This window comes from Dictyostelium purpureum (genome assembly GCF_000190715.1).
Source record: "Dictyostelium purpureum unplaced genomic scaffold DICPUscaffold_463, whole genome shotgun sequence".
NCBI lineage: Eukaryota > Evosea > Eumycetozoa > Dictyosteliales > Dictyosteliaceae > Dictyostelium > Dictyostelium purpureum.
Window position 1 is genome coordinate 233 of NW_003519797.1, and position 22507 is coordinate 22739.

Here is a 22507-nt window from a genome sequence, read left to right on the forward strand (position 1 = left end):
ATTTATAAATAAATATTTAATTATTTATTTGGAAAAATTAAAAAAAAAAAATTTTGAAAAAATATTATCAATTAAACAAAACTATAAAAATAAATAAATAAATAAATAAATAAATAAATAAAAGTAAAAACATATGTGAATGTTATTAGATTAAAATGAAAAAAAGGATGTTAAATGAATTAAATTAAAAAAATAAAAATTAAAAATAAAAAAAAAAAAAATATTTTTTTTAAATAAATTTTATTTTAATTTTTTTTAATTTTTCATAAAAAAAATAAAAATAATAATTTGTTTTTATTATTTGTATAACTAAATTGAAATCATTGTTTTCTTATTTTTAGTAAATTTAAAATAAAAAAAATAAATTATCAATAAAAAATAAAAATTAATTACTTTATAATATATATCTTAAAATAAAAATAATATGTATTATAAAAATTCAATTATTATATTTCTTTTAAATAAAATTTTATTTATTTTCTTTATTAAACTGAAAAAATAAAATATTTTAATTTTATTCATTATTCATATGAAAAATATTATTTTGGAATAATGAAGTTCTTTTGAGGACCTCAATCTCCAAAAAAAAAAAATAAAAAATTTTAATTTTTTTTATAAAAAAATTTTGAATTTTTTTTTTTAAAAAATTTTTTTTTGAATTTTTTTTTTTATTTTTTTTATTTCATTTATTTTGATTATTCATCATTTATACATCTTATTTTTCTCATTTTTAATAAACAAAAAATAATTAAAAAAAGTAAATATTTAGAGAAAGGTTTTATTTCATTATTTATAACAATATAGCCAAATAATTTCAAAAAAGTTTAAATAAAAAATAAAAAATATAAAAAAAAATTAATAAACCTTATAACCACCCCAATTCAACATTTTCATCCAACTTACACAATAAAAAATTAATCAACACCACCTGTCTATATTTTTTTATAATTTTTTTTTTTTTTTTTTATATTTTTGTTGTATTTTTATAATACTATAATTAAAATTGATTATAATATTAATTTTTCATTTTTTTTTTTATTTTAGTTTTTTTTTAGGAAAAGTTAAAAAAGAAATAAATAACAATTATAATATTTATAGTAATCAGAAAAAATAAAGAGAAACAAGAGTTATAGTTTTATAGAGGTAAGTTATAATATTTTTAAAAACATTAATTTATTTAACACAAATAAATGTGGAAACTTTTTTTTTGTTTTTTTTCACTATTTTTTTTAAAAGATTTTATATTAATTTTTTATTTTATTAATATTATAAAAAAGATGGAGAGAGGGGCTATATTTTTTACAGGATTATTTGCTATTACAGGGTATTTCCTTTATCAATTTTTTGGAGTTGAACCAGAAGCGGGATATGGATGGGGCACTTTCAAAACAATCAACACATAGAACTTCTTCAAATAAACAACAATCAAAACAACAATTAAAGCAGCAATCAAAACAACAATCAAAACAACAATCAAAGCAACAATCAAAACAACCAAAACCAAAATCACAAAAACAAGTAGAACCAAAAAAAGTAGAAACCAAACCAACAGTTGTTGATGTTAAACCAAAAGAAATTAAAAAATCAGTAGTTGAAAATAAACCAAAAGAAGAAGAGGTTAAAAAAGCTGAAACCAATCCAACAGTTGTCGAAACCAATCCAAAAGCTATCGAAACCAATCCAAAAGCCATCGAAACCAAACCAAAAACTATCGAAACCAAACCAACAGTTGTCGAAACCAAACCAACAGTAGTTGAAGATAAACCAAAAGAAATTAAAAAACCAGTAGTTGAAGATAAACCAAAAGATACCAAAAAGAAACAATCACTACCACAACAAACACCTAAAGTTATTGAACCAGTCAAATCATCATCACAACCAAAGGCCAACACTAAAGTTGCTGAAACAGAATTAAATTTCAATGATGGTTCATGGAAAGTTGTTAAGCAAGGTCCAACTGAATTTGAAAAAATGTCAAACTTAAAATCGGTCTTAAATGAAACTAAAGCTCAACTTGAAAAAGAACGTGATGAAAGTTCAATTAGAATTTCAATTTTAACCGAGTCACACAATAAAGCTATTCATGCAAAAGAATTAAAAGAATTGGCTCTTCAAGAAAAGATCAAGAGATTAGAACAACAAATTGAAAATGTTAAAGTTGATGGTGTTCAAGCAACCACCCAAACCAATAACCCATTAAGCCAATATGACTATACCCATGCCGATTCTAGTAAAATTAATGAATTAAAAGGAAAATTAGAAACTCTTCTTTCAGAAAAAGAATCATCCGAAAAAGAATTCAATGGCCAAATTTCAAGTCTTCAACAACAAATTAAATCATTCAATGATAAAATCACTGAACTCACCAATGTTCTCTTACAAAAGGATTCAAAGATTGCCGAACTCTCTTCAGGCCAAACCAACAAAGAATCTGAATTAGAAAAGATAGTCCAAGAAGAAAAAAGAGCCAATGCCGAATTAACTGAAAAGCTTGAATACTTTGAAAAGATGAATGATAATGCTTCCAAAGAAAAAGATTTCCAAATTGAAAAATTAACTGATACTTTAGAAAGTTTCAAGAGCGATAGTAAAGCCAGCAAAGAAAAATTAGAAAATGATATTAAATCAATTCAAGAGAAATTAATTTCCAAAGATAATGAAATTTCACAATTAAAAGAGCAATTATCAGGCAAAGAATCAGAGTCATCAAATAAACAATCAGAATTATCATCAGAGGTTTCTCAATTAAAAGAACAATTATCAAATAAAGATAATGAAATTAAATCCATCCAAGATCAATTATCTGGTAGAGATGGTGAAATTAATTCAACCAAAGAACAATTATCAAATAAAGATAATGAAATTAAATCTATCCAAGATCAATTATCTGGTAAAGATAATGAAATTTTACAATTAAAAGAGCAACTATCAGGTAAAGATAATGAAATTTCACAATTAAAAACTACTTCATCATCTTCATCAAGTGAAATCGATACCATCAAATCTGAAGTTTCCCAATTAAAAGAACAAATTAATACTAAAGATAATGAAATTAAATCAACTCAAGAACAATTAGCATCAAAAGAAAATGAAATTAAAACAATTCAAGAACAATTATCAAGTAAAAATAGTGAAGTTGATCAATTAAAAGCTAATTCATCATCATCATCAACTGAATTAGATACAATCAAATCTGAAGTTTCTCAATTAAAAGAACAAATCAATACTAAAGATAACGAAATTAAATCAACTCAAGAACAATTATCAAGTAAAGATGGTGAAATTAAATCAATTCAAGAAAAATTATCAAGTAAAGATAATGAAATTTCACAATTAAAAGAGCAATTATCAGGTAAAGAATCAGAGTCATCAAATAAACAATCAGAATTATCATCAGAGGTTTCTCAATTAAAAGAACAATTATCAAATAAAGATAGTGAAATTAAATCTATCCAAGATCAATTATCCGGTAGAGATAATGAAATTAAATCTATCCAAGATCAATTATCCGGTAGAGATAACGAAATTAAATCTATCCAAGATCAATTATCCGGTAGAGATAATGAAATTAAATCTATCCAAGATCAACTATCTAGTAAAGATAATGAATTAAAATCCGCACAAGAACAATTAATTGCCAAACAATCTGAAATTGATCAATTAAAAACCACTTCATCATCATCATCAAGTGAACTTGATACCATTAAATCCGAAGTTTCTCAATTAAAAGAACAAATTAATACCAAAGATACTGAAATTAAATCAGCTCAAGAACAATTATCAAATAAACAATCTGAAATCGACCAATTAAAAGGTGATCAAAATAATAACAATAAACAAATTGAAGAATTAAAATCAAAATCTGAATCATCAGATAGACAAATTAACGAATTAAATGGACAATTATCAAATAAAGATAACGAAATCAAATCAACTCAAGAACTATTATCAAGTAAGCAATCTGAGATCGATCAATTAAAAGGTGATCAAGGTAATTACAATAAACAAATTGAAGAATTAAAATCAAAATGTGAATCATCAGATAAACAAGTTAGCGAAATAAAAAAAGAAAAAGAAAAAGTTGAAAATGAAATTAAACAATTAAATAATGCAAATAAAGAAATTGAATCAAAGATTCAACAATTACAACAACAACAACAAAATGGTACTACTGAATCAAACCACAAAAGAGCTGATGGTAAATCTGATGATATTCAATCACTTCAAGATCAAATTGATGAAGCCAAGCTTCGTTATGATGTACTTAACGACAAACTCTCTCTTTCTGAAGATAAAAATACAAAATTACAATCATCATTTGGCGAATTAAAAACCAAATATGATGATGCCTCAAGACGTTTAGAAATAACCACCAAATTATTTAATGCTTATAGAGAAAAGAATTCCCCTTCAAAATAGAAACAAATAAATAGTAATAAATTTATCAAATAAAATTTATAAAATAAAATTTATTTAAATAATAATTTTTATTTTTTAATAAAAAAAAATATATAATCAAAAAAAAAAAAATATAAAAAAAAAAAAAAAGTAAATAAATACGAAACCATATATTTAAAAACTAATTAATTTAATAATTTTTCAAAGTATTACAATTTAATTTTTGTATTTTTTTTTTGATATTTTAAACAATAATTAAATTATTGAATATTATGTATCAATTTTTATTTTTATCAATTAAATTTTATTTATTACTTTTTTTATTGGTGAATTTACACCTTAAATCTCTTAACTTTAATTTATTAATTCAGATTTGAATAAAAAAATAATCCTTTATAATATAATTATATTATATACTGCACAAAAAGGATTATTTTTTTTTACCCACCCAACCCATAAATTATTATTATTTTAAAAAAAAATTTTATTTTTTTATTTATTTTTTTAATTTATTTTTTTTATTTTTAAATATTTTTTTTTTAAAATTTTTTATTTTTTTTATTTTTATTTTTAAAGTTTTTATATTGTTGGGAAATATTTAATATATACCAAATAAAATTTTTTTTTTTATTTCTTTTTTTTATAAATTATTACAGTAAATATCATATTTATACTTTAAAATTATCTATTGTTTTTAACAGGTTCTTTGGTAATATTTTTATACATCTTTTAATTTTTTTTTTAATACATATTTATTTTTTTCTTTTCATTATTAAAAAAGTATTTTCAAATAGTTTATAAACAAAACTATTTTTTTTTATATTTTTTTTAATTTTTTTTTTTTATTTTTTTATTTTTTTTTTTTTTTTTATATTTGTAAAAATAACTGTTACATCACCCAACCACACATAAATATTCCATTGTTTTTTTTTAAAATTAAAATAATATTTAAATTATATTTTTTATTTAATTTTTTTTTTAAATTTAAAATTACCACCTATATTCAATTTGGTTTTAATATTTTACTTTTTTTTTTTTTTTTTTTAATTTTTTTCTTTCTTATTGTTGTTATATTAATTTACTAATATATTTTTTTTTCTCATATAGTTTAAACAAAATAGAATCATAGTTTTTTATAATTTTTTTTTTTCTAATTTTTTTTTTTAAAAAAAATAAATTTCAGCTTTAAAATAATAGTAAAAATAATAAATTTTTGTATATAGTTTTTTTAAAATCAAAATCAAACCTTTCTTTGTAAATAATTTTTTGTAAATATTGTAAATAAAACCAAATTGTATAATAGAAAATGATAGATTCAGACCAAACACCAAATTCATTAACCATGTTAATGATGATAAAAAATGGAAATCCTATTTATAATAAAAAAGATTCGGATATAAGCGATAGTAGTGGTGACGAAGATTATAGATCAAGTTCAAAATCTCTCCAAAAATTTTTTATTGATTTATCAGAAGATTTTACAGTATGTATTCAAATTAATAATATTATGAAATAATAATTTATGATTAAATATTAATCTATATTAAAATTTTAGTGTTCAATTTGTTATGAATTATTTGACAAACCAATAATTTTACCATGTAGCCACAATTTTTGTAAACTTTGTATTGAAAATATGATTACTGGCCAAAAGAATAATACTTCATTTAGTTGTCCATTTTGTAGGGGAGAAGTTAAATTAAATGAAAAAGGAGTAGACGGATTACCAATAAATTGTCATCTTTTAACTGCAGTTGAAAAGCTTAAGAATGCCAATGCCTTTTGCCCAAAATTTTGTGACAGCTGTTCATCAAAGAAAATCACCAAAAAATGTGAAACATGCAGCATATTTTTATGTAAAACTTGCGATTCAATCCATTCAATCAAAAATCCAAGCCATAAAACCATATATTCAGATAGCCATATTGCAAGTGATTTCGATATTGAAACTCATATTACCAAAGAGAATGAATCTGATCCACCTGTTTATTTACCATTCAACATTTCACGTTCACAATGTACTCAATTATTTAAGAATTGGTTAACTTCCCTTTGGTTTGCTCCATCAGATTTAGAGTTTACAAGATCAGTCCGTTATATCAAACCAATTTATATTCCATATTGGATTTATGAAGCCCATACAACCACAAAATATAGCGCAAATATTTCAAATGGTATTCCTGTTACCAGTATTTTAACCAGTCCAACTCAACAACATAATATTTACAATCACCATCCAATTGGTAAATTCGAATCAGCCAATTGGTCACATAAAGTTAATATTGTTTCAAATAGATATAGGCATGCAACTATTGCCAACACAAAGTTAATCGATAAAGATCTTTTAGCCCAGGTACAAACATGGGAAGTAACAAATATTCCTACTGTTGAACAAGGTCCACCAAACCCAAAAATTCAACCATTGGCTTTCTTAATGGATGAAAGTACTGCTTGGAAAAAGATTGCAGAGGCTAAAATTAGACAAAAAGACAAAGAAGTTTGTGAAAATAGAATTAAAGTAGGTTGTGGTGTTGGTGGCATAACTAAAGATATTGTAATTGAAACAACCCTTACCCGTGTAGCATCTCAAAAAGTTTTCCTTCCAGTATATTTTATCAAATATATTTATGACTCAAAATCTTATACTGTTATTGTAAATGCTCAAAATTCTAAAATAGTTGGCCATAGACCATACAGTGGTTTATCTTCAATGTTAAAAATTTTTGGAGGTACATCAAAATAAAATATAAATAAATAATAATAAATAATAATAATAATAATAAATAAATTAATAAATAACAAATTATAATAATAAATTATAAAATTATTTCATTCAAAATTTTTTTTTTTTTTTCATAAATATAGTTTTTAAATTTTTTTTTTAGAAAATAAAAAAAAAAATAGTTTAGTTTTTAAATATATTTAAAAAAATAATTATTTATTAAAAATTATAAAAATTATTTCAATATTGATCATAGTTTTATTATTAAAAAGAATAATATTTAATAATTTTATTTTCTTTGTTTTTTTAATGAAGCTTCATTTGCCCACATTTGTAATAATTTAGTTTCAGTTATACGAGCTTGAATTACAGAGTCTGGATCGGCTTCATTTGGCATACGTAAATCTAGATGATGAGCACCACCATCAATAATGATATGAATAACTGAATCACCATAGTCTTTTAATACACCACCTGCTCTCCATGGATCTAGAACACCGTTACTAAAAATGAGATTTGAGGTGGTAAAATTACTGCCACCATAATAAGTTGTTATCCAATTAACACCAGGGGTAATACCCCAAGTTTGTTGGCAATATGAGGTTAATTGTTGTAAATTGAATGGAGCTGCTGGGAACATATCTTGAACACCATTTGATGAAATAGGCATAATCATTTCATTACAAGCTTGAACGTCCCATGCATCTGAACCTAAGGCTGATGTAGTAAAAACTGATGTATTATAGCATTGTGTTGTGCCAGTATAATTATAGTAAACATTTAAAACTTTAAGAAGACCTTGAATATCATCTGTAGTTGTGGCCATGGCTTCGCAACTGACATTAATTGGATAACCTGGCATTGGTTCTAAAAATCCAGCTGGATATGGATAATCAGCCATCGCCATATATGTTAAACCTGATTCAATCCAATTAACTAAATCGCCAACTTGATTTAATGAATCACATAATGAAAAAGTATTTGTCAATTGTTGTAAACCGCCTGTTTGTTGTGAAATTTCCATAATTGAATTGAATGCATTTCTAATACGTGATGCACATGTACCTTCTTCACTTGTTTGCTTAAAGTCATCGGTTGCAATTTGATTAAATCCTTCTTGTGATGCTCCAGTTTTATAAAACATTAAAATTGGTGCTGAAGCTGCTAAACCTATATAGATATATTAATTAAAGTTAATTATTAATTTATTGTTTAATATATTTGTAAAAAAATTAATAGAAACAGTACTATAAAATTTTAATATTACTTACCTGCATCAACAATATTTGGATACTTCATACGGAACCAAGCAGTTAACATACCACCATAGCTACCACCTACACTAATTACTGGACAATGTTCAGCGCCTAAATCAGCTAAAACTGATGGAATTAATTCGGCATAATCGGCCAATGCTTGTTCACTTGTAAGATAGCCTGTATTTTCTGGTGTTAATGATTCATTTCCAAATGGTAAAGTTTCACCATAATAACGATGTTCTGCAAAAAATAAAAGTGCACCCATTTCTTTAGCTAAAACATTTGTAATAAATTGTGAATTTTCATAAAACCAAACTATATCACCTTCATTACCTGTATAAAAAATAATTGGACCACTACAAACCTTTGATGATGGTGAAGGTTTATTCCAGTATGTATCGGAAATTAAATAACGTTGTGCAAATTGGCCTTTAGTTTGAAAATTAAAGTGATCTAAAGTTTGCATATACCAATATTCTTTGTAAGGTGGAGGTGATGGATCATCTTTAACTGATTTTTTACCTAAATTCTTTTGACTATAATATGGATATGGTGATCTATATCTTGTATATAATTGTTCGGAATTTACATTTTTATTTAAAATGCTAATAATTAAAAATATTAATAATACAAATAATTTCATTTTGATTTTAAATTATTATTAAAAAAAAAAAAAAGGAAAATTTTTAAAAAAAATGTGGATAAATAAAAATAAAAATTTAAAAAAAAAAAAAAAAAAAAAAAAAAAAAAAAAAAAGATATTATTGAATGTCAAAAAGAAAATTCTATTGTTTATTTTTTTAAAAAAAAAAACATTATTATTTTGTTGATAATATTATTTTTTTCTTTATTCAATTTGGTCGAATAAATCATCAACTGAATCTGTATTTGTATTTGTATTAATTTGTGGTGTTTGAGTATTTGATTGTTTTCTATTTAAGAATTCATTAGCTTCATCTTTTGAAATTGATGAGGAATCGCATTCATCTTCTGAAATTAAATTTATAGCATATGGTTGGTTGGTTGTAATATATTTCCAAAAATCATCTTTTTTTTTATTTTCGTAAAGTGATCTAATATCTTTAATAAACGAATTGAATGAGTCGGCTTCTGACTCTCTAATACAACCATTTCTAAGTTCTTTAATACATTCGAATGCTTTTTGATAATATTGTTCTTTTAATGAGTCGTTGACCAATTGAATAATTCTTTCTTTCATTAAAGTAATTGCTTTATCAACTAAATCAACATCTCTTCTATTTAACATATCTTTAAAGTTTTGAACTGGATTAATTGTACCAACTTCATTAACATAACCTGATATTAGTTTCTATTTTAAAAAAAAAGTTAATAATTTTTATTTTTTTATTATTAAAAATATACAAAAATTTTATACATACATTTAAAGAAAATTCAGAAAAATCATTAATTTTTCTTTTTTTAAATTCTGAACCATCATCAGTAACATAAGAATCTAAATTAATTTCTTCCCCAATTAATACTCCATCTTTCCAATAGTATTTTAAAGATTGTTGTTGTTGTTGTTGTTGTTGATTATTATTATTATTTAATTTATTAAAATTTATAGATTTTGTTAATGGGAATTTTAAATAGAATTCTTTAATTGAATTTTTTGATTTTTCTAAAATTTGTTCATCTGGATTAATATATTGTGATATGATTGGATCTAATTTTGGTATTAATGAGTTTGGATGTAAAGAACGGTGATGAAGACATTGATAAAAATGTTGAAGTAATGGGTTGTAGGTGAAACTTGGTTTTAACATTTGAATTGATTCTTCTTCATCGCCATCACCACCACCACCCATTAAATCCATTGAATCTATTAGTTGTTGAGTTGCATCTAATTGTTCTTTATTTGGTATAAATGATTTTCTTGTCAAAGGGTTCTTCAAAGATAAACTTGGAAATTGGTATTGTCTAATATCATCTGCCAATGGTAAATGATTAAAGTAAAGACATTCAATAAATTTCTCTTCAATTCCATCATTTTCATCGTCATCATTGTAGCTTTTAATTTTTGGAATCATATATCCTAGATATGGAGCACTACCCATTGTTTTTACATAACGTACCAACATTGCTTGATTAGTTTCTATCATTCCTCTAATGAAAGCTGAGAGAGATTGTTCTGCTTGTTTATCTTTTGGAGCGGCCACAAACATTTCTGAGCAACCCATATTATAATACAATGGTATTGAGTCACGGTCTACAAAGCCTAATACCTTTAAACATCTTGATGCCGATGAATATTTTAATTGACTTTCATCAATCTTTGAAAATGGAATTAATGATTTACCATACTTGTAACCTTTTAAAAGATCATCTTTTGAAATCTCTTGATCTGGATCTGTAATACTATAAAAGAATGTTTCTTGAGTAACATCTAGTGTGGTTGGTGTTGGAATCTTTTCTTGTGCCAATACAGATATTTTTTTTAATGTTGGTAAATTTTGTTGCTTCATTTTAAGGAAACCCCAAACTGGAATTTTAAGCTCTGGTGAAATCTCCAATGCTCCTCTAAAGCTAGTTCTTTGTAATACTGATTGAGATCTAAAAAAACTCATCATCTCTAATGCTTGTTTAACAGGTACCAATACTCCATCAACTGAATCTGCAAATTCTCTTAAAAATATTTCATTTTTTTGTTTGTTTGTAAAATTTTTATTATTTATTTTCTTTAATTCTTCTTCATCTGTAAAATCAACGCCACTATAAAATAAAAAATAAAAATTAAAATATTATTATTAATGGATTATATTAATATATTATTTACATTATATTTAATTTAACATCAATTTTTTTAAATTGATCTTTAACAATTGTTAAATCATCTGTATTGATTGGATCTTTTGCATTTGTAACTAAAAATATACGTTTTTGATATTTCTTATTCTCTGTTCTTTTGATTAACATATCCATTGCTACAATTAATGAATCAATAACTAAAAATAATAAAAAAATTATTAATATCATTCATAATTTAATATTTATATTATAATATTGTTTAAAATTTTAAAATATTGATTATTTACCATCTCCTTTGGATTCCCCTGGTCCTAAGTTTTCTAAATATTTTAAAGTTTCAATAGATGGCTCTTCAATATCACTGGCAACTGTAATATGTTGGTATCCATCATCTTGTAAATTGTTTTTAGTACCTTTTGTTCCTATTAAAACCAGTCCAAGTTCATCTTTTTTACTATAAATTAGTTTTTGTTGATACAATAATGTAACTGATCTTAATGCATCTTCTATTGGTGATGTTTCATTATTATTATTATTTGATAATACTGATGTCATACCAATACCAACATCAAGTACAATAACAACTGCTTCTTTTGATGAAATCGTTGCCATTTGTTTGGTTTAAACAAAAAAATATAGACAAAATTTAATTTTAAAAAAAAAATTGAAATAAAATTTTTTTTAAAAATATTTTTAAAAAAATTTTAAAATATCTTTCTTTTTTTTAATTTTTTTTTTTTTTATTTTTATTAATTTATCAATAACAAATTTTAAATCAAAAACCACAAAATTACATGTTAAACTACATATTATATATTTATATAAGAAATAAATAAATAAATTTAAAAGTTAACAATAATCAACAAATAAAAATTATTTAAATTACTATAGATATTTATCCACCACCTGTGGTTACAAAAAAAATTAAATCAAAATTGAAAATTAAAAGAAAAGAAAACAGGTTTTATAAAAAAGATAAAATTGGATTAGATTGCATTTGGTTGGTTAAGTTGAATATATTTACATGTTGCACCAATAAAAAAAAGTAATTGTGGTTTAAGAAAAAAAAAAAAAAAGTTTATTTAGTTTGTAATATTGATTTTGGTGAGTTTTCTTAAAAAATTATTCTTTTGGGTGAATCTTCAGGTCTTTTTAAAGAATCGAATAGTCAAACACAAGATCTTGTATGTTCTTTACAAAAAAATTAAATGAAAATTTTTTTTTTTTTGGTTATATTTACTCCCAGGCGATCGATACAAAAAACAATAATTAAAGAACCCAATCTTGTCTTTAAATTTTTTAATTTTTTCTTTTTTTTTTTGTATCTGAGGTTAAAAAAATTAAAATGGTTTAGTGGGTGGGTGGGTAACTATATTTTTTATTTTTCAATTGTAAACACACCAATAATTCAAATAATTTAGAGACTTTAACTTTAATATAATAAAGGAAGAGCTGTTTAAAATTCAAAACGTTTAAACTAATTTTTATTTTATTTTTTTTTTTTTATAAAAAATTTCTTTTTTTATTTTGTATTTAAAATAATTTTAATAATTGAAATTAAAACATAAAAATAAAATTATTTATTTATTTATTTATTTATTTTTTATATATTTATTAAAAATGTCATCAAAATATGTTGTTCAAATTAATGATGTTGCAGTTATAGGTATAGGTTTTAGAGCACCAAGTGGTTGTTTAAAAAAATCGATTTCAAATACAAGTCAACTATGGGAAAGTTTAGTAAAAGGTTTCGATGGTATCGTAGAAACATCTGAAAGATGGTCTGACAATTATAGTGTGGTTGGTGATATCGTTTGCAAATATGCTGGTCTTATTCCGCTTGATGAATGGAAATCTTTTGATCCATTATTCTTTGGTATAAACCCAAGTGATGAACATGTCAATACTATCGATCCTCAACAAAGATTGCTGTTAAAGTGTACATGGGAAGCATTGGAAGATAGCGGTATTGATCCACTCACATTAAGAGGCTCAAATACAAGTACATTTATTGGTTCATCAACTGTAGACTATGATACTGCCAATAAATCACCTTTTGATACCCAAAAAAACATTTTTGGGGGATCACTTCATTCAATATCAAATAGAATATCATACTGCTTTGATTTTCGTGGTGATTCTATGACTGTCGATACAGCATGTAGTTCATCATTAAATGCAATTAACCTTGGTTATAAATCTATCAAATACGGTCAGTCTGATGTATCTATTGTAGGTGGCGTCAGTTTAATACTTGGTATGTATTCCAGACTTTTAAAATATTTGTTTTTAAAGAAAATGTTCATCAAATTAATTATTTATCTTATTTTCTAATTTTAGACCCAAATACATCAAAATCATTTTCTCATTTATCAATGTTAAGTCCAACTGGAAAGTGTCACACATTCTCATCCGATGCAGATGGGTATGTACGTTCAGAAAGTGTCGGTGTTGTAGTATTGAAGAATTTAGAACAAGCAATAAAAGATGGTAATAACATTTACTGTGTTATCAAAGGTTCAGGTTCAAACGTAGATGGTAACAATGATAAATCAAACTTTTATTCACCATCAAAGTCATCACAATATGAAAATATTAAATTTGCAATCGAGTCTACCAATGGTCAAATCAAAGCATCCGATATCGATTATGTTGAATGTCACGGTACTGGTACACCGACTGGAGACCCAATAGAACTAGAAGGCATTTCAAGAATATTCAAAGACACAAACAAACAAGTTTTAATTGGCTCAATTAAATCAAATATTGGTCATGGTGAAGCATCATCAGGTGTAATGTCATTCATCAAATGTTGTGTTATGTATAAAAACCAATCTTTTGTTCAAAATGTCAACTTTAAATCACCAAACCCAGCTATTAAATTCGATGAGTGGCGTATAAAAGTTGTAACTGAACCAACACCTTTTTCTAAAAAAAATACTGTTATGGCTATTAATAACTTTGGTATAACTGGTAAGTATATTTTAATTTTTTAAAAAAATTTAAAAAAATTAAAAAAATAAATATATTAATAATTTATTGTTTTAAAAATAATAGGATCAAATTGTTGTATTATTTTATCAGATTATAATCAAAATACTAGTATTCAAAAAGAAAATAACACTATCAAAAAGTATTTAATACCATTCTCATCAAACTCATCAACATCACTTGATAAATACAAACAAATTATTATAGAACAATCAGACAGATTAGGTTTTAATGAATTTGTAAAAAATCAAATCAAATATAAATCAACATCACTCATTCAAAGATCAGTTATTATCGCAAGTAATTGGGAAGAATTTAAAGATTCAAAAAATGAAATAAAATCATCCAATACAAATACACTTTCAAACATTACAGTTAAAAATAACAATCCATTTACGATTTTTGTATTTTGCGGTCAAGGATCACAATATAATAGGATGGCATATGAAATATATGAAAATGAAATAATATTTAAACAATGGGTAGATAAATTCGACAATGAGCTATTCAAATACTATGGGTACTCTGTTTTACAAAAACTAAGATCGATTGATGATAAAGATATGACATCAATACACGAACATATGATCGCACAACCCTCAAATATAATGATCCAAGTATCATTATTCGAATTATATAAACACTGGGGAATCAAAGCAGATTTAATTGTTGGCCATTCTCTTGGTGAAATATCAACTCCATATTGCTCTGGTATGATTGACTTTGAAACATTATGTTATTTAGTATACCACAGATCCGTAGCTCAAAATAAAACAACTGGTACTGGAAGAATGTTATCTATAAATATAAGTGCTGAAGAGTATATATCAAACTATACATCAAAATATCCAACAGTCAACATTGCTTGCTACAACTCACCATCATCAATTGTAGTATCAGGTAAAGAGCATTTACTAAATGAAATTGTAGCTGATTTAAAATCAAAAGATATATTTTGTGCTATGCTAGGAACATTATCATCACTCCACACATCAAGTCAATTAGTTATTAAAGATGAAATATGTTCAATGAAAATTGAATCAAAACAATCAACAACACCTATATTTTCAACAGTTACCACCAACTTATTTAATCACGACACTAAACCATTCAATTCAGAATATGTATTTGAAAATGTTTTACAACCAGTAAAATTTTCTCAAACCATTTCAAACATATATAAATACATTGAGGAAAACAACTATGGTAACGAAGTAACTTTTATCGAAGTCGCACCACATCCTACATTATCGTTCTATTTAAATCAAATGAAATCAATACAATCACCATATTTCAATAATGGAGAAAAAATAACTATACATTCACCACTTCACAAAAAGAAAAATAGTTACAATGAATTCCTAAATATAATCTCAACACTTTATGTAAAGAACTCATATAATATTAATTTCAAATCACAGTTAAATCAACAAAACCACAGCAATTATATTCATAAAGTATTATACAAATTACCATTATATCAATGGGATGATAAATTGTATTTCAAACAAAATTCAGCATATGAAAGGATTAAAAAAGAAGGACCTCCAATACAACATCTTGGTATTACAAATGAATCACCATCCAAATCATATCAAACATATATAGATACTAAAAAACAACCATTTCAATGGCTAAAAGGACATCAAGTAAAAAGTAAATACTACTTCCCAGGGTGTGGATATATCATCAATTTATTCAACATTTATCCAAATCAAGATATTACAATCAGTTCAATCGAATTTAAAACACCATTAGTTTTACAAGATGATGTAAGTCAATGTCTTCAAACAACCATTAATACACTTTCAAAAAATGAATACAATGTCAAATCACACTTTAAAGATACAACAACAAATCAATGGGTATTGTGTTCCACTGGTAACTTTAGTCTATTCAAACATGGTAACGAAATAAACCGAATCAATGTTGAAGAAATAAGAAATAGTTGCTGCTTTACTAAACTATCAAAATCAGAACTTTATGATTCAATTAAAATCAAAACCGGATTAACATACAAAGGTTTATTCCAAGGTGTCAAAGAATGCTATTTTGGTAATAACTGTTCTCTATCGATTGTATCACTAAATGAAATTCAAAATCAAAATGAATTCAACCACTTACTCAACAACGATACAATGAATTCATTCTTTAATACTGCAATACTGGATACATGTTTACATGGAATGCTAGGTTTTATCGACCATCAATGCCAATTGGTATTAGATAAAATCGAAGGATTAAAATATTTTTCATCAAACACACCTTCACCAAATCAACAACATTCTGAAATATATGTATATTCTGAAATGAAATCAAGAATCAGTTTACACTCATACTCAGGATCCATTAAAATAATGTTAAATGATGGCACATTATTAATTGAAATTACAAATATTATTTGTACATCACTTACACCAATCATTAACAATACCCTTATTATCCCCCCACCATCCAACGAAATCTATCTGCCAATCCAACAATCAAAAGATTCCATCATTAATAAACCACAATCGTTCAAACACTTATGTCAATTAGAAGAATTGGTGATGGATGAATTATATCTACAAACAGAATCAAGAGATCATTTATTGTCATCATTTTACTACCATATTAATCAAAGACGTCCAACTATCAACAATGAAACATTGACAACAATGGGTTATGACCAATTCAAACAACTATACCATATCGATAGGGTAAATGAAAATTTATTTTTCTTTATTTTCGAAATTTTAAAAAAATATAATAGTTTAGGTATCAATAAAGAATTATGTGAGTTCCCTGATGGCAATAATGATAAGCATATTAAACTTTTGGAAAAAACAACTAAAATTATGGCAAAGCTTATATTCCCATTAGAAGATGACAATCCAAATATAGACACTCCTCAATCATTATATGAAGATGGGTTTTTAGATCATATTTATCAAAAATCAAAATTCCTTTCACCAATTAATAATTTATTAAGTAAAATTGTTTCTGAATCAATTAAATTAATTATTAATGAACCAATAGTTTTCAGAATATTAGAATTTGGAGGTGGTGTCGGCTCACTATCAATTTTAATATTAGATAAAATCAACAAACTATTAAATGATAATCCATCATCAAAAATTGATATAGAATACACTTGGAGTGATATTTCAGCATCATTTTTTTCAAACATTAAAGAAAAACTTTCAAACATCAAAGGTGTCAATATAATTTATCGTCTTCTAGATTTAGACAAATCATTAAAAGATCAAGATTTAAAAGCATCCTATTACGATATGGTTGTAATGTCAAATGTATTACATGTCGTAAAACTACTTAGATTCAGTTTAAATGAAATCCATAATATTTTAACACCAAATGGTCAAATTATTTTTATAGAACCACCATACAAATCATTAATTTTTGATTCTATATTTGGTATATTCCCACAATGGTGGCCATCACAAGAAGATATTGATATCAGAAAAGATAGAAGCTGTATGAAACAAGAAATATGGTTCAAATTACTAAATGAATGCAACTATAAAGATACAACAATATCTGGAAATGATAATGCATCATTTTTAATTCAAACAAGAAAATCAAATATAAATGAAATGGTATTATTAAATATAGAATCAATGAAACAATTAAGATCTCATGATAGTATTATATTATTTGGAAATAGTTTATATGGTACACAAATTAATGAATCGTTTAGATCAAATCAACTATTATGTTCAAAAATAATACAAATCGATAGCTTTAATGAACTTAACAACTGGATTATTAAATCAATCGATTCCATTAAACAAAGTAAAACATTAATAATCTTTATGAAAGGAATAGATCCATTAGATATCAATAATTTTAAAGAAACAACATTCGAATACATTCAAATAAATCAAATATTACTTAAACATGAAATTGAAAACTTTTTTAAACACGTTTTAATTTTATTAAACTCAACATCAAGCAACTATTTATCATCATCAATCAATGGAGCAACAAAATATTTTGCAGAATTTCCACAATTAGATTTATACTCATTAGATTTCGATAATATTTCAATTCAAAATGAAAATATACTATCACTTATCGATATATTAATAAATCCAAAAACAAATATTCAAAGAGAATTCACGATTAAAAACAATACAGTATATTATGAAAGATACAAAAAGCAAACGAAAATTAAACAATTATTTTCATCAAAATCATTCGAAACAAACAAAGATGATTTAATAGTTCAACTTGATCTAAATTTAGAATACGTATTAAAAACTAAAAAACAAGAATTAAAACCAAATGAAATTGAAGTTCAAATAAAAGGTACTGGTATCAACTATAAAGACTATCTTATATATATTGGTCAAGTATCAAATAATGTTGTTCTCAAATATGGCAGAGAAGAAGAAGTTGAAAACGGACTAAATCAAATGCCAAATATTGGAAATGATTTTAGTGGTATTATTACTCGTTGCGGAAGTGAAGTAAAGAAATTAAAAATCGGTGATGAAGTAATTGGAGTTGCCCCAATGGCTAGTGGATCAAGCGTTATATTGGACTACAAAAATGTTTATTTCAAACCATCAAATATCTCACTTATACAAGCAGCATCTATTCCAACAATTTATGTTACCTCACTACACAGTATTTTCTATATTGGCAATTTACAAACTGACCAAACTATTTTAATTCACTCAGCTACGGGTGGTGTCGGCCTTTCGTCATTAGAACTATTAAAGTGTAAACAACACAAGGGTTATATATTTTTAACAGTTGGTTCAAAAGATAAAGAAGAATATTTAACAGAAAAATATGGTTCATTTATTACTGGTATCTATTCTTCAAGAAATAAAAACTATGTTGGTCAAATTAAAAACAAATTAAAAGAATTAGGATGTGACAAAGATAATCAAGGTGTAGATTTAATATTAAATACATTACCATCAGAATATATGGATTCAAATTTCCAATGTTTAAATACTTGTGGTAGAATTGTAGACCTTTCAATTACACATTTAACACCAAACGACTATATCACAAACAATCACTTTAAATACAACTATGGATATAATAATGTTGAACTTGGAAAATTTCCAGTTAAATTGTTTAGAAATTACCTCAAAAAAATCATTGGTTTAGTACAGTCAAATAAATTAGAACTAATTCCAATCATTGAATATTCAAATGATCAATTTAAAGATGCAATTGAATATATTAATCAAAGACAACATATTGGTAAAATCGTTGTAAATCATGACATAGATATGTTATCAAGAGTATTAAATGAACAGATACGAAATGATTTAATTGTTATGAAGAACAGCTATGATATATCAAGATTAAATATTGGTAAAAATGTATTAGTAACAGGTCAAACAGGTATCATTTTAGAAATAATGAAATGGATGGTCAAATATTCAAACAAATCAATTGATAATATTATAATTTTATCAAAATCACCATTAAAATGGGAATTAGAGTTATTAATCAATCAAACTAAACATCAAAAAGATAATACAATTAATTTCCATTTTAATCAAATCAATGTCGAAGATAGTAATAAAGTTCACAAGGTTTTAAACAATCTAGAATCAAATTCAAACATTACAAATATAGATACAGTAATACACTTTGCATTTGTAAATGATATTAGTGATGTTCAGGATATTGATATGAATCGTCTAAATAGTACCCATGGTGCAAAAACAATTGGTGCTTTCAATTTACATAATGAATCAATTCAACGTTCATGGAAATTAAAACAATTTATTTTAGCATCCTCGGCGGTATCAATTACTGGTTCATTTAGACAATGTTGTTATGTTAGTGCTTGCAATACAATTGACTCATTATCAAAATATAGAAAATCAATTGGACTACCATCACTATCAATTAATTTAGGTGCAGTGTCATCAACTGGATTTATTTCAAGAAATGATGCAGTCAAAACGATTCTACAATCATCACAGTTTAACTTTACTTCACAACAACAAATATTTAGTTCGCTAGATCTCTTCATTCAAGATAAAAACAATCATTCAAACTATTGTTTGTGTAACTTTAATTTGGAAAATATAGTGTCTTCAAAACCAAATCATAATTATTCTAAACTTGATTATCAATCAAATATGGTTAAAAAGTCAAATATATCATTTGATGGTGACAGTAGCAAAGAAAATTTAAAAATTAAAATAATAAATAAAATATGCGAATTACTTTCAATTGAAGCGTCAAAAATCAACTTGGGAATTCAATTGAATCAGTATGGTCTCGATAGTTTAGTTATTGTTCAATTAAAGAACTGGATAGATAAGCAATTTGGTAGAAATATAATTACAATACAACAATTACAATTCAATAGTATATCCCAATCACTAGATATTATTATTAAAAATTTTAACTAAAATTATTTTAAATACAGTGTTTTAACAAGGTCTGAAAAAAAATGTTTATATAATTTAATTTTTATTTTATTTTTTATTTTATTTTATATATTGAAATAAGATTGAATGATGGTATAATTGTGGGCGTTTTTATTGATTTTGTAGGCAGAATTGAATTCCCATTATTAACTATTTAATTTGTGCTATTATTAATCTTTTGATATGGCTACACTTTCACATTTTATTGCTTATTTCTTTTAGTTGCTATTTTTATATTATTAACTATCCTAAAATTCAAAAAGAAAAACTATTGATTATACTTTTTTCTTGTTACATCCGATCTAAATATTTAATAAAAAATAAAAAATGTTTAAAATTGGGAAGCATTCTTTTTTATGTATACATAATGTTTATATTTAATTTGTTTTTTTAATGTTTCATTATTATTTATAATTTATAATTTATAATTTAATATTAAAAAAAAACTAAAAAAGTAAAAAAAGAAAAGGAAAAAAATTACATTTTTTATTTTCTTAAATGTTTATTTAATAAATTTATATGTATAATAAACTATTTTTATTTAAAATTTTTTTTTATATAATTTTAATTTTTGATTAATTTAATTAATTTTGATTAACTATTCTATATAACCTAAAACCTAAATGTAATGTAGTTATTATTATTTTTATTACTATTTATTATGATTGCTTTTATTATAACATTATTTGTTTCTATTCTTCTATTATTACAATTATTTCTATTACTATTATGAATAACCTTTTCCAATAACTTTTACTTTTACTGATAACAAAATTCCGATTCACCTAATCTAACATAATCTAATGCAATACAATCGATTCCAATGAAATTCATTCCAATCAATTCCAACCCAATCGAATACTAACCTAAACAAGTCATCATTTTTACTTTTAACCTTTTTTTTATTATTCCTAACAATCTGTCTTATTTATTTAATTATATTACTGAATGTTTAAAAAATTGCCAAAAATATGTTTTTTTATTTTAGATAGCAAAATAACCCATCTAAAAATATATACCAATATCAAAAACATAATTTTAAATTTATTTTTAACTACAACTACTTTTTTTATAGATTTTATTTATTTTATTATAAAATTATTTTTATTTATTATTTATCGTTTTTATTTTAAAAATAATCAATTTATTCTATTATTATTATTTTTTATATTATAACTATGATTGTTTATATTATAACATTATTTTAGTATTGTTCTCTATTATTAATTAATAAAATAATTTATTACAATACCTTTTACTGTGACAATAAAAAAAAACCAATTCAACCAATCCAATACAAAACACCCAAAACAAATCTAATTTTTACTTTTGTTTTTTTTATTATTATTACCAGTATGTTTCTTTATAAATTTAAACATTAATAAATCCCTTTTATATTTCATTTTATATTTTTTATTTTTTATAAATTTTATATTATTATTTATTTATTATTTATTTATTGTTTTTATAATATATATTTTTATATTATTATTATTGTTTTGATAATTATTCATATTATTATTTTATTTTAAAATTATAATTAATATTAATATTTCTTTAATATATAATCAAAATTTTTTATATACTTGTTTTAAATTAATTGTTTTATTAATCTTTATAATGTATAACAATTCATAATTGTAATTTATTTTATATTTAGTTTTTTTAAAATATTTCATTTTCTTTATATTATATTAAGTTTGTTTCATTATTTAAATGTTTATATAAAAATTGAAAAAAAAAAATAAAAAATTTTTATTTTTTTTTTTAATTTTTTTTTTAATTTTTTTTTTATTTTTTTAAATTTTTTTAAATTTTTTTTATTTTTAATTTTATTTTTAATTTAATTTAATTTAATTTTATTTTATTTTATTTTATTTTATTTTATTTTATTTTATTTTATTTTATTTTATTTTATTTTATTTTTTAATTTAAAATCCCATAATTATTTTTTCCACACT

At 23.6% G+C, this 22507-nt stretch overlaps 5 protein-coding genes across 5 annotated transcripts; 3 read left to right on the plus strand and 2 right to left on the minus strand.

Annotated features, from left to right (window-relative positions):
* Positions 1–1123: 1123 nt before the first annotated feature.
* Positions 1124–2448, plus strand: DICPUDRAFT_99750 (uncharacterized protein; the record flags this gene model as incomplete). The annotated part of the gene is made up of 2 exons (XM_003293713.1): positions 1124–1143; positions 1278–2448. A coding segment is annotated over exon 2 (1080 nt), but the record flags the coding sequence as incomplete, so codon positions are not given.
* A 3256-nt stretch (positions 2449–5704) lies between these two features.
* On the plus strand, positions 5705–7231 carry DICPUDRAFT_99751 (uncharacterized protein; the record flags this gene model as incomplete). Its single annotated transcript, XM_003293714.1, has 2 exons — positions 5705–5881; positions 5954–7231. The coding sequence occupies 2 exons, from the start codon at positions 5705–5707 to the stop codon at positions 7139–7141; spliced, it is 1365 nt and encodes a 454-aa protein (XP_003293762.1). The 3' UTR covers positions 7142–7231.
* A 178-nt stretch (positions 7232–7409) lies between these two features.
* Positions 7410–9022, minus strand: DICPUDRAFT_158674 (uncharacterized protein; the record flags this gene model as incomplete). Its single annotated transcript, XM_003293716.1, has 2 exons — positions 7410–8290; positions 8392–9022. The coding sequence occupies 2 exons, from the start codon at positions 9020–9022 to the stop codon at positions 7410–7412; spliced, it is 1512 nt and encodes a 503-aa protein (XP_003293764.1).
* Positions 9023–9226: 204 nt separating this feature from the next.
* On the minus strand, positions 9227–11760 carry DICPUDRAFT_158675 (uncharacterized protein; the record flags this gene model as incomplete). Its single annotated transcript, XM_003293717.1, has 4 exons — positions 9227–9709; positions 9780–11112; positions 11177–11345; positions 11436–11760. 4 exons carry the CDS (start codon positions 11758–11760, stop codon positions 9227–9229), a joined length of 2310 nt encoding a protein of 769 aa, XP_003293765.1.
* Positions 11761–12768: 1008 nt separating this feature from the next.
* On the plus strand, positions 12769–20528 carry DICPUDRAFT_158676 (uncharacterized protein; the record flags this gene model as incomplete). The annotated part of the gene is made up of 3 exons (XM_003293715.1): positions 12769–13405; positions 13489–14121; positions 14206–20528. The coding sequence occupies 3 exons, from the start codon at positions 12769–12771 to the stop codon at positions 20526–20528; spliced, it is 7593 nt and encodes a 2530-aa protein (XP_003293763.1).
* Between the last annotated feature and the right edge of the window lie 1979 nt (positions 20529–22507).